This window comes from Mytilus californianus, unplaced genomic scaffold, assembly GCF_021869535.1.
Source record: "Mytilus californianus isolate M0D057914Y unplaced genomic scaffold, xbMytCali1.0.p SCAF_36, whole genome shotgun sequence".
NCBI classification, from domain to species: domain Eukaryota; kingdom Metazoa; phylum Mollusca; class Bivalvia; order Mytilida; family Mytilidae; genus Mytilus; species Mytilus californianus.
This window is the reverse complement of record NW_026262686.1, coordinates 357,061-371,313: the sequence shown is the minus strand read 5'-3', so window position 1 is coordinate 371,313 and position 14,253 is coordinate 357,061. Positions and strand designations below refer to the sequence as shown.

The 14,253-nt window shown below is 32.7% G+C and overlaps 1 protein-coding gene across 1 annotated transcript; it reads right to left on the bottom strand.

The window, feature by feature from the left end:
* Positions 1-3,269: 3,269 nt before the first annotated feature.
* Positions 3,270-13,873, bottom strand: LOC127736743 (probable serine/threonine-protein kinase pats1). The gene is made up of 7 exons (XM_052247322.1): positions 13,344-13,873; positions 11,505-11,611; positions 8,513-9,745; positions 7,869-7,899; positions 6,319-6,602; positions 5,861-5,888; positions 3,270-5,613 (listed from the first exon to the last, which is right to left on the bottom strand). Exons 1-7 carry the CDS (start codon positions 13,570-13,572, stop codon positions 5,318-5,320), a joined length of 2,208 nt encoding a protein of 735 aa, XP_052103282.1. The 5' UTR covers positions 13,573-13,873; the 3' UTR covers positions 3,270-5,317.
* Positions 13,874-14,253: the final 380 nt, after the last annotated feature.

The window sequence follows — 14,253 nt, the reverse complement described above, 5'->3', positions numbered from 1 at the left end:
TACTGACAATTACTCATTTCAACTGATCATGACATTTCTGATTTAATTTGCCTATTTCGTTCAATCGTTTAATTTTGAGTTTATTATGTTTATCATTTACACTATCCTATTGGAGGCAATAAAGAATATATATATATTTCACCTTTAATGGTGAAAATTACCTACAGATAAACGATACAGCGATGGGGACGAAAATGGCACCGTCTTACGCCAATATTTTCATGGGCAAATTAGAGAAACAAATTATTTCAACATCTTTATCTAAACCTCTGTCTTGGTTCCATTTCATCGATGATGTTGATATGAAATGGATTGAATCCCAACAAAAATTGGATGATTTTATCAGACATGCAAACAACGCCCACCAGTCAATTAAATTTACATATGAAATTTCCGACTCTAAAATATCTTTCTTAGACACTACTACATCTATAAAGGACGGTATCATATCAACAGACCTCTACTGTAAACCTACAGATAAACATCAGAACATTTCTCCCCAAAGCTGTCACTCTGACCACTGTACAAAAAGTATCCCGTACAGTCAAGCTCTCAGAATAAGGAAGATTTGCTCCTCTGAGGAGGCTGTCACTAAACGGTTACAGGAACTTCGCGGATTTTTTACCAAACGAGGTTATTAAAATTGGGACATAGATAAGGGGGTTGCGCGTGCCAACAATAACAGCCGCAATGACCTGTTATAGTACAAACAGAAGAGTCGCAGTAAAATAGTTCCGTTTGTTTTAACATACAATCCTGCCTTTACTAACCTTTACGTTTGGTCCGTGCTAATTGGCAAATTATTGCCAAGCACCCAAAATTATCCAAGACCTTTCCCAATCCTCCTGTCTTAGCTTTTCGAAGACCGGCAAGTCTGAAAGACTTATTAGTGAGAGCTGACGTCTCCTCTAAAAAAATCGGTTCAACTGCAGGATTGTGCAAGTCGTGTGGTAACAGACGATGTCTGACTTGCCAACATATACTAAATACTCAAACATTTACTTGCCACTCCATTGGGTCTGTGTACACTATATTTTGTAATGTAACTTGCAAAACCCAAGATGTTGTATCCCTTCTTGAGTGTCGATGTGGCATGCAGTATGTTGGCGAGACAGAACAGCCATTCAACAAACGCATGAATGGTCATCGAAGTGACTACACCTGCAAGCCCGACCTCCCCGTAAGTCGTCATTTGAGATCACCTGGGCACGCCCAAGCTGATCTCAAAAACCTTACCATCACAATTATAGACCACAACGAGGGTTGGTCAAGGGCCGACAGACTTGCTCGGGAAAGGTTTTGGATAAGAAAGCTTAGGACAGTTTCCCCAGAGGGCTTAAATGAAAACAACATAGAATGTTTCACTCATTTTCCCTACCATCACTCATTTACCTGCCATCACTTATTTTCCTGCCATCACTTGTTTCCAGTAACTCCAGCTTCTGTACTAGACTCCTACATTTTTAAGGAATTTTTTAATTATACTAGTTTTAATTACAGGGTTCTACTCATTTGGGATGGATGTAAAAGTACGTAGTCCCGTTCAATTTTTTTTCTTATCATTATCAAACTGCTATTTATTTGGGATGTTTAAATACGCAGCCTCTGTTTTAATTACTCTACCGTTGTCAAATTTGAAATATTATACAAGCTTAGATCGGTCAGTGTCGTTTGTTGGGAATGTATTTCCACGCAGTTGTTGTAACATCTTAACTGTCGTCACCTTTGGACTTTTAAAGTTGTGTAAGCTCATATCGCAAATTATTACTATTTTTATTTTAGGTATGTCGTTGCGCCCTGTTTGGAAATTGTAGAATTTTACTAGCGTCTCTATGATGTTCTGGTAAAACTGTTTTTTTGTATAGAATTCAAGATTGCTATAGTTTTATAATCAGAATAGGTTGATAAGATTCATTTTACATCATGATCATACTGATGAAGGATATCTGTTATCCGAAATATTTATAGTTACATTCGTTCATTTTATTGTTATTTTTTGGTGATGTTGTACACCTTTAGACTGGTTATATATTATATTGTGTAGTGTACTGTATCATAATTATATGATCCACCGCCCCGTAAGATTTATCGTTGGCTATTATTCAGTCATTTAATATATGTATATATATATATATATATATATCTGTGGGCTCTTGCAAGGGTTGCGGAAACAAACGATGTCTGACTTGCAAACAAATACTGGTTACCCAGACTTTTAACAGTCACTCCACTGGTACAGAATACACCATATTTTGCAATGTTAATTGCAAGACTACAAATGTTGTGTATCTTCTACAGTGTAAATGTCGTAAACAGTATGTTGGCGAGTCAGAACAGCCGTTTCACAAACGAATGAACGGTCATCCTAGCGACTACCAATGCAAGCCAGACCTCCCTCTCAGTCGACATTTGAGATCCCCTGGCCACACTAAGGCAGATCTCAATCGACTGACCATTACAATCATTGACCACAACTCTGCTTGGTCTAGGGAGGATAGACTCACTCGGGAAAGATTTTGGATAAGAAAATTAACAACTTTGGCACCAAATGGGATAAATGAAAAGATGTAGTTCGACTCCATGCAGTGCTTCACATTTGGGTTATATTACTTATTATTACAGTCTCTGTTTCTATTTCTTTACCTTACTCATCTCTAAACTAAATCTGTTGAATATACCAATTTAAATTAGTTATATAACCTATGTCGTGTTTAACACATATTTAGAATTGTGCAAGCGTCTTACCTGATGTTCGGTTTGACTTTTTTATTGTATAAATTTCAAGATTTTTATAGTTTAATCTTCGTAGACTGATATATGATTCATTCAACATCACAATCATATTTACTGATGAAGGATATCTGTTATCCGAAATATTTATAAATAACTACATTTATAGTTCCTTTTTGTGTTATTGGTGTTGTTGTGTACACTTTTTAGGCGTTTATATAATTTATTTATTGTGTACATGTATCGTTACTCGTAACGATCCAGCGCCTTCGTGGGAAAAATCGTTGACTATTATTCAGATGTTTTTTATATATATATATATATGTGACTATACGGTATTGTTTTTGCTCATTATCAAAGACTTTACGGTATAATTGCTTACCTCCAACTCATTTGGACTCTGAAGGATAGTATCTCTTTTGCAATCATACTATATATCCTTATTTACATACATCAGTATTTTTGTAAGGCGACTATCCAAAGCTCATTTTAAAAGGTAATATATTTTAACATAATTCAAGAGAAATCAAGAATAAAACTGTCGTTGTACTTTGATTTATTCAATAACAGAACAAAATAGAAAATTTTAGATAGAAAATATCCACTGAAAGAATTATGAAACAGTGAGATTCAATGATCTTGCGATTAAGAATGCAAAACTATAGGTCTGCCTTTTTCAATAGATGGAAATTAATGGGCAAAACCTTTCGATAGAATAACTAAATACAGTTCCAAGAAATATCTGTTAACACAAACTGTCTTTGTACAATACACATACTATAAAATAAAATGTTTGACCAAATCTCAAATACATACCCCTCAAAGTTGAGTTGAACGACAACTAATAAATCTACTTTAACAAAGTTAAGCAAAAATTGGAATTTTCAAGAAGGTATCTGCCGTATTACATTACATTTTCTGATAAAAGTTTTTTGTTAGGCTAGTGAATATCATTTTTTATCTTTGTGATTTACAAAAATATGGTCTGATTAATTTCAATCTTTAGCATGTTTAGAATGGGTTATCATTTATGAAGATATACCAAAATGCGTTAATTTTTCCAAACTTACGGATCTAAGCAGCCGGTAATTCTAACCAGAAAACTGCAAAATGCAAAAGGATATTTATGTAGAATGGAAACCTCGTTTTACTAATTAAATATGCTGTGTCAAGTTTCCATCTATACATAACAGTTTAACATGTTTAAGATAATAAGCAAACATGAAAATTAGTCGATTGAAGATGTCAATAATATTGACCTATGTGTAGAATTTGCGTTGATAATCAAAGTTTGGTTTATACTTTTATCATATGAGGTAAAAAAAAACAACAACATTAGAATTAGTCAATCATCAATGTCAATTTCCTTTAAGCCGTTACTATTTGTTGATCTTACTTTGCTGATTATTTTTGCTTTTTATAGTTTTTCGTTATCTACAAAGGTTTTGCAAACAAAACCCCAAGATGAGTCGCTAAAAATCTAAATTTAAGGAAACTAACTCATATAAGAGGTCACCGATAATTTCGGCAATGTTTACTTATTTGTAGGTCTTATTTTGACGGTCATCTTTGTTATTACTGTTTCTCTCTATCTCTTATTGTTTTCAACATTACAGCAAAACTTTTAACTTATTAATAAAAATCCTTAATTAAGGCAAGTAACTCATATAATGCAGGAGTTGTTTAATACATTTAGTAAACCCCTTGTGAACAGAAACCTCTTCGAGCGTTTAGTTAGTTATACATCATTGGCTGTTAAAGTTTTGGTATGAAAGTTAATGATGAAGGTATATCTAGAAAAGCGCTTCAGACGGAACCATTTTATAAACTGTTATTGTCATTAGTTCCAGCAGATTTTGACATTCTAAAAATGTTTCTTTGCGATAGATATCCTCTGTCTAACAGTTTTTGAAATAAAAGATAATGCTTACATTTTACTCCTATGTTTAATTTTGAGATTTGATGGCCATGTTGATCATCGGATCATTTTTAGCCTGATCACTGTTGATATCAAGGGACGATTTTGGCCAAGTTTGGTTCCATTGTAGTTTAAGAGGAGAAGATTTGGGTTATAAAAAAGTACCACGATGGACGACGACGATGATGAACTTCGAATACCAATTGAGGAGAATAGCTTTTGCTTTGCATTTAATACAATACTATATTTCGGTTGAAATCGTTTCCGGCTGTTTTACTCATATTTGTGAAGAAATTGTACAGTCCTAACATGTGAACTTTAATACATGATAACTAATAATTCAAACAAACAAAACAAACACTGGTATTCACATTTTCACTATAGTACATTTTCATTTTTTTGTTACTTTTGAATAAAATTATACATCTTTTATGCTTCCAATATTTCATTTGAATAAGATTTCATTTGACCAAAATGTCACTTCTTGAATATGATATACAAAAACAACAACAAAATATAAACAAAACCTAACAAGTAAGATGTTAAAATTCAATGCAATAACAAGAAGAAAGTTTTCATAAATAAGTTTCTAGAACCCTTCTGGTCCAATGTTTGTATGGTCGAAAATTGAAAACATTTCGAATTGGTTGATTGTTTAAAGCATGACATTCAGGAAGTTTGGTACTGTTCTCGCAGAAAGATTAATCCACCAGCATCCGTTCGCCGAAGGGCTTTCATCAGTACATATACCGATGGTTTGTCTTTGCTGGATTGTCGCCATTTCTTGAGAATGTTATATAACTGACTATACATTTCCTTTGGATGGTTGTACATAGTTTCTTCTATACTGTTAAAGCTGAGTCCCAATTCAATACCAAGTTGAATAACACAGTTGCCAAGATGCTGCGTCAAGCTCTTCAAAATTTCCTCTGAAGGAGTTTCTTGTAATATACTTTCAGCAATGCCTTTGAAACAAATTCAATAATTCGTCATTAAATTATACACAGTGTTTGCATCGACGCATCTTACATTGTTTATGAATAGGGTATTTACGTTTAAAACTCTGTTATAGTAACAACATATATGTATATGTAAGACAGAAGACTTCTTTAACTTCAATACACAGTGAACGTTAATACGATATGTCAATTTATTGATGTTATGTTACCATTTATAAAGTGTTAATTGTATTTTCCGTTTAATTTTACTCACCTGTTAAATTGGTTTCTTCTCTGACTATCTGTTGTATAATATATGAAAACCATTTAATTATTTATTAGAAATTCATTCATGGTATTTAAATTTCCCCATTTAAAAGGTAAATATGTAGGCATGAGACACGATTATTAGTTTCTACCTTTCATGTTGCATTTTCTCAATTTGATTTCACCAACCCATTGTTGTAAGATCCATGTTGCTCTGTGTAACGTATTGTGCAATGTTCTTGTTTCATATTTTCTTTCTTGTTGCATTCTTCAAATTTGGTTTTTGATTACAAACTTTTTTTCTTTTTTATGTTATAGATATCTAGATCCATACATTTGTATACAAGAACAAGGCGCGTATATAAATTCTGTAACTCATGTAATGGTCTTATTACGTTTAGAAGACATAGGTAATCTACATAGAAATATATGATTCTTTTATTATGTTGAATTATTCTGACGTACCTGACAAAGAGAATGATGTTGATCTATTCCCTTCAGAGCATTTAATAAGTCCTGCAAAGTCATTGTTTGAGTAAGTTTTTTCTTCTTTTCACACTCATACAGTGCCATCAATTGCATCCCGAGCTTCCCATTTCGTGTGAACTGATATTCTATTGTTTCCCATTCTTCTCGTGTTAATCCAAGGTGTATAATGAATTGGTCAAATACGGCAATACTGATTTGTTCCGCCAATCTCACAAAATGTTTGTCAGTTGGATGTAGTGACAGAGCTTCGGTGTTTAGCCCTTAAAATAATATTTTTCAGTTAATCAACATTCAAAATATTAAATTTAAATATATTTACATATAGGGTCTCTGTACACACATTAGTTACGCCCGGACAGGTGAACCAATTTATACATTACCTTGGTTTCTTTCTGTTCTTTTCATTCCAATGTAATCATGTTTCATCGCCCACGGTTTTATGAGAATAAACTATCTATCGATCTACCCATTAAAAAAGCATTGTATTCCAAAACGTTTAAATTACTTATGTCGCAAGTTTAAACATCCGTAATAAGTGATGCAGAAATTATCAGCATCTGAAACGTTTGTAACCAAATACTTGGAAAGCCAAAATATACATTTTTTAGAGCATGGATATCAAAAGGTCATACAAAGGTTAACAAAATTTGTCTCAATTTAACTATGCCTACGTCATTTTATCCTAAGATGGAGTAAATTTTCAATTTTATAAATCTAATGTTTATAAATAAAATGCATCATGGTATCGATCAAGTGATGGTAACAAATAAAAGATTATGATTTCCGTTCGTAAATTACAAGAATAACTTTCATCAGATGCGAACCACTTCTTTCTTTCTCATCATTTTAAAATTCTGTGTAGAAATCTCTACTTTCAGGGACATATTTGTGCAACAAAGCATACTCTTCACGTTGACTGGGCATATATGTTCTGATGTAATTTGACATCCTTTGTTAAAATCAGTATTTATTCATTAACGTAAATCATTGCTTTACAATAACCCCTAATCAGTGGGTATAGAATTAGCAATATCAGTAGAAATTCATTTAAAACCTATTTGCATCATAATGCATATTTCTTTAAAAGAAAAGTGATATAAACAGATACAGTAGATATGAACGTATTTTTATTAATTCACAGTCTTTGGATATAAAGACAATTAAACAACGATGTGATTTTTTACCGTTTCATTAAACAATAATGTTTTTCAGTCTGTATAAATAAAGATATATCTGTGGAAAACGTAAATGTTGTAGAAATGTAGCAACTCAAAATAACCAAAGGACAATAAGACGACAACACATGTCCTTAAACAATTCTTTTTGACAGGTTTCTATATAATTTATCAGGCCTTTATCGGCTTAAGTCTTAAAAAAGAAAATTATACAGAAATGGAATTACAAACATTTGAATAGAATATTAAGATCATATTTTTCTTTTTTTAAGACTAATACTTTCTAAATTGCCACAAAAAGAGGAGCATTTGAGTAGCATGCACAAAGTAACTTTTAAATAAATGATTTACCTTTGCATTCCGGGTTACATGTTTTCTTCTCCTTCAAAAGTAGAAATGAAAGCTATATCATATGTTCATCATTTATCATAAAATATAATACGGTAAATACAAATATGAGTGTATTTAACTTTGCAAAGTGAGAGTAAGAAAATGATAAATGGAAACTAGATTTTAAAAAAAATTTTCTGATATGTTTCTACTAAAACCGAATAATTTCAGTATTTGTGAAATATAGATTATTTTTTCACAATATAAACAAAGAATGTATGTCTCGCATGTACCTGAAATAGTTTAACAGGTACACGATAGAACAGTAACCCTAGAAGGCAAAATAATTTTGATTTTCACCTTCGTATACATGGATGATATGTGTAGTGAAATTTTTTATTAAAGTTTTTTGACATTTTAGTAAGGAAAGAACCCTTTCTTTCCGGATTCTGTGTTAGAAACGGGATTTCAATCTAGAATTCAGGTGATGATATTATTATTCACTGTGCTGCAGAAAATTTGCCAGTCCCAAAAAGAGGTAATTTTTATATGTTTTTTTATGCAAATGTTGATTGAAATGTGTATAAAGATTTAGCTAGAAATACCCTTTCCCTGGTAGATTTGATAAAAACTTTCGTTTGCATATTTCATGTTGTTCTACTTACTTTGTCAAAAAACCAATATAAGCAGTATTTCGATTCGTGTGTCGAGCCATTATTACACAGCCAAGTCTTATTCTCTCTTGCAACCGTCAGACGAACTAAACAGGTTTCCTTGTTGCATATCAATCCAACTTCTGCTTCAAAGAGACTGGCCACATCAACTTTGACAAATCTTTTTCCAAAGCATTCGTGATAAAAATGTAGAACCCTATGTAAAGCAGATGTCAAACATTCTTGAATACTTGCAACTACATCGGGTGAAATCAAATGTTTCGAAACTGTGTTACTCAGGTAAATTATAACCCTTTGACCTTTGGTTAAGATCAGGAGTTGATTACTGTCGTCAATATTTAATATGGCTGATTGGAGGTAGAGGCAGTCGCGTCCATTAATTTGGTAAAGGGGCCATATGTTAACTGATGCAGCAACTAGTTTAAAAGTCAAAGCAGTCGGGACAATGCTCTCTCTTAAGTGATACGCCATGCAAATGGTTTTCTGCTCTTCACTAGGCACAAGTTCAGCCGGTAATTTACTCTGAACAACGCATGGTACCAGATATGTTGCATCGTTTGTGCTACATACGTCATTGTGCTTTGGCACAACAAGAATATCAAGGTGTACCAGAACTTGTATTATGTATTCCTTGTGTTGATCGGTGGGCACAAATTCGTGAAATTTTGGTTGTGACCACAACTTAAAGAGGTGTTCTCTTTGGACTTTGCCAGTAGAAGAAATATTCTTTAAGATGCGTCTGAGATCTTTCTTTTTCGGCCAAAAATGCTTATCAGTAATGAAGGACTTCAAGATATTCACCATGGCTGTAGGCTGTACAACGATGAGATTATTGAGCCCTGGATTGTCAAAGTAAAGAATGTTCCCCAGAGAGTTCTGAACCCTTAAAAAATCCTGTAGACTATCTTCACTTAATGTGAATTCCTCGTTCAGTTGGTTTAACTCCCGAAGGTTCTCCATTGATATAAAACTGACATTTTTTGTTCGCATTTCTGAAAATTGTAACTCAAGTGGAACCCATGTAAGCGGCTTCCGTTGTCCCCATGTTGTCTGCTTGAACGCAATATCTACTAATGTGTCTTTCAAAAGGTCTATTTCTGGATCTTTTGGATTTGTTGCATTGACAAGAAATATTCTGTCATACATAATGTGTCTGTGTTTGAAATGGGTAGAGAAGAGCGTTGTAAGTTCCTGTGTGAACCTCTTTTTTGCTGTTTCTACATCCTATTTGAATAAATGAAACACATTACGAAAGTTAATTCAATACAAGAACATGAATAATTTTTTCCAAATCTAAGTTATTAACAGTTTTAGAGTGTATATTGCATTCATGTAATAATGTATCACCACTACCTGTATTTATTTTCGTTTGACGACACTTGACCATGGTTCGATCAGCGGTTAAATTGGATTTATCAACGTTTGGATTTCTTGCTAAAACTTGATATTATAAGAGAGCACACGCTGATATGTCACGCCTACATTTCTGACCGAGATTGCATTATGTAAGATCAAGGTTTTAATACAGATATAACAAAAAATTTAACCATAGCAAGATGAATGACAATTACGTTGATGTCATATAAACCCATCTAAAGTACATGTTCACCTTATTATTATTCAATATACTTTATATAAATGACCTATTGCTTATAGTATCTAGAAAATAGACATGAACACAAAAAATTAATATTGACCATTGAACCACGAAAATTGATTTAAGGTCTGATGAACCTTGCAAGACGAACATCTTCACTTAACAATTGTTCAATACGGCGAATTTATTCGACCAATTTCCTTTAATATCTGATAATTGACCTTACCATAAAAACGAGGTCAAGGTCAGATGAACCCTGCCAGATGAATATGTACACCTTTCAAATCATTTCATCCACCAAATATAGATAAAAAGACGTCCTTTGAAAATTAAACACTGACCAATGGACTATGAAAATGAAAATTAGGTAAAGGTTTGATGAACTCCGCCAAACAGAAATATACACATTTTTTATTGGACTATCCCCGTTATCTGTAAAATTTCAATTAAAAAATAGCTCATTGTTAATAACATTATTCCGCCAATTGAAACTGTCTTATATGCATATCTAATATGCCTAATAACGAATTTATATACTAGTAACGAAAGTGAAAATACTAACTAAAGGCCATTTGTTTGCCCCTCGAATTCCAAAATCAAAAATCATAATCCATGAATCTACCAAATGCAATTCTTCAGATGATCTGTCAATAATCTGTCATATATCAATATTGATATTTTACAATTTTGTCATATTATGCATATAAGCTTCAATCGTTTTCATTTCATGCAAATAGGGTAAAACTGAAAAATGTTCTCATTTTAAGAAATTGCCATTCATATGTAGATATAGGCTAAGGCTTTATTTAAAAAGAGATCTTACGCTTGCATTAAAATGCATTTTACAATGATGTTGATAAATGTAAAATATCCGGTTGTTTAAGATTTTGGCTCCGATCTATTTGTCCAAAAACTCTGCATAAAATTGTCGTTCTAGGTAAAATTTTTAAAAATCGACGTTTATGATATCATGGCAAAGTAAGCTTTCAAAGCCACCAACCAATAATTCTAACTAGAAAACCAACTGCAACAACTGATGTAAAAGCTTCTGAATTTGGACAGACACGTACAGAATATGGCGGTTTTTAACATGTTTGCGACCTATCAACCCTTTACCTGACCAGTGATAGAAGCACACGACTTAAAACAAATTGTTATATTAGTTGAAAGAGGCTTCACTCGTTAGATCGACTTTAATATGTCTTTATTATACTTTGTAACTGTTTCTTTTGACAGACCGATGATTCACAGGAAAAAAGGGTTATTTAGACTTCGTCAATGTTTCACTGGAAATCAAATAAGTTTGAACATGCCTTCATTTTCACATTAATCTTAAGAAAACTGAACAGTTCAGACATTAGGTCCATGTAGAAGTTAGTCACTTACTGTTTTCAACTTGTCACTGTGTGTTGCAGCGAACAAAATCATTGGCATTATATCGTCACTTTCCTTGCAGTAGAGCAAAATTGAGTTCACCCAGTGGACGAGGATATCTATATGAATACAAACAAGTTTAAATTGAAAACAACGTTCAATCCTATGATTGCGTTGGATAAAAACCGCAATTTTTTGGTAGAGGGGTCTAAATACAGCACAAACAACATTTTCCAAAAGACCAAAAAAGTGAAAAAGTATATTTTAACAAAACGCATTTGACTAGTAAGTCGAACAACGGATGTTCTTAAACCCTGCTGACAGCCATGGCGATTGCCAAATAACCGGATCACCAGATGTAACAAAATTGGTCTTAATTACTAATTTAATACCAAACAGAATACAATAAACTTGCGGAAAAGATGGTATACCGCAAACATGAGGTGCAAAAATTGGTACACCATATCCGGATTTCGACAATTAATGTATCTTCAGTGATGTTAGGAATCGAATCGGTATTTGGAAGGCTATATAATTCATCTCAATTTAGGATAGACTCTTGTATTTTGAAGAGTCGAAATAGGATGCACGGATTATATAAACCCGAAGGCAAATATAATACAAGCCCAAACAAATAAATATAAACAAGTCTAAATTGAAAACAACGTTCAAACCTATGATTGCGTCTATGATTGCGTTGGATAAAAACTGCAATTTTTATACGTGTGCATGCAAAACAAATTTCTTGATAGAAGGGTCTAAATACAGCACAAACAACATTTTCAAAAAGACCAAAAAAGTGAAAAAGTATATTCTAACAAAACGCATTTGACTAGCAGGTCGAACAACGGATGTTCTTAAACCCCGCTGACTATATGAATACAAATATATGTATACAAATAAGAAATTAAAGAAGAAACTGTGTGCCTCGCCTGCGATTGCTACTGCAAACAGATAGCCGGAGCTACTGTAAGACTTAGTGTAAATATGTATTATGTTGATTGACAAAATCTATATTCATTTTTAAAAAAAATAATATAAAAATATAACTGTTTTCGTATGGTGTTATTTCTTGATCTTGAAGAGGATTATTTCCAAGTCTATTTATCAATAAAATAAAAAATGAACTCAGAAAAATAAAAAAAAGACAATATTTGCAACATTTTTCTTTGGACACCGTCTTTTGCGTGAAAAAGCGTCTGCCTAAATTTCATAAAAATTTGACAAAGTTATTGATGTCTGAAAAACTTAAACCTTAACTGTATCTTAATGTTAAAAGGAAAATAAACCTTATTCTTTATATCAGTAAAATGCGAAAAAAGGAAAAAAAAAATGTGCATTTACTCTGGATTATATATTTTGATCATGAAAAAGCTTCTGCCCAATTTTGATAAAATTTCACGACAAAATTATTTAGGTTTGATTTTGTCAGTTTTATGATGTCCCACTTTTTTCACTTACCTTAGAGTTCGGTATTTTGTTATACTTATACTTTGTTAAATATTTTACTCTTGATACTGTGTTTTGATCACAAAAAAAGCTTTAATCAAATTTTCATAAGATTTCATCGAGGTTTGACAAAGTAATTGGTTTTCATAAAACTTTTACCACCGACTGATCCTAAGAATTAGCTCCGGCTATCTGTTTGCAAGATATGGCTTTTCAGCACTGTTGCTTTCTGGAATGTATAGATTTATACAAAACAAATATCACAAGCATCGCTTACACAGTCTCTGCTGTCAAAACGCATTACTACATTGCAGAAGATACAATAAAAATCATTACATTTCTGTTGAGTGATCCACATTTGACAAACATGCACTCTTGGTATAATATTATATGTATGCCTACCTTCCGCTGTGATATCTCCTTGTGGATAGTCTTTGAGTGGTTGGTGTAATCCATACCGTCCATCAAATATGATAACAAAGGTTCCTTGGTACTGGATAAACAGTTGATGAGTCATATCATAGGATCTTTGCCCGCCGAAGTCTATAAGATATGATGGCGCTATTTCAACTTCGTATTTTCCTGTCCTTAGTTCTTCTAACACAACCCCCTGAATTGAAGCAGCTGTCATGATTGGAATGGAAGATGACTCTTCTTTTTTGTCACGTGTTGTCTTTTGGTGTTTTTCTTCTGTTGTTTTCTTTTTCTCCTTTTGAGCAGATGTCTTCTTATCTTCGTTTTTTAATTCTTGGTCCTTATAGGAATCTTTGAATAATTCGGTATTAGCAGCACCATGTTCGATTTTCACTGTAGCATTCCCTAAAAGCAACTTCTGCGCAATATTTCCTTCAACTGGAGTTAAAAATTATTTCAATGATCAAGAGATAATAGAGATACTAAAAGTTTATTTGAAGTGTTCATCAGATATTCATATCAACCTTTGAATTGATGATTTTTCCATAATGCTAGTTAAAAGGACAAACTGGGTGACTGTGTGTACATTTCAGTGAACATATTTGTAATATCATGTTGTTGTCGAAACTACCTAATAAACTGCTGACACAGAGATATGTCTCGTCTTTATGTAATTTTGATAGTATAATGCAAAGGTTAAAATTAAAAATGGCGATATTTTATTATGTTAGCTATGCAAAACATTTAGAGTACTTTAACAATGACTGAAGGTGCCGAGTCAAATAACCTCCACTAAATAAAAAAATGCCAATGCTTATAAAACTACATACAAAATACCGTTGACTTGTCCTAAGTGGTTTCGTTTTAATTGACCTTGATACACACTTTAACTTGTAAA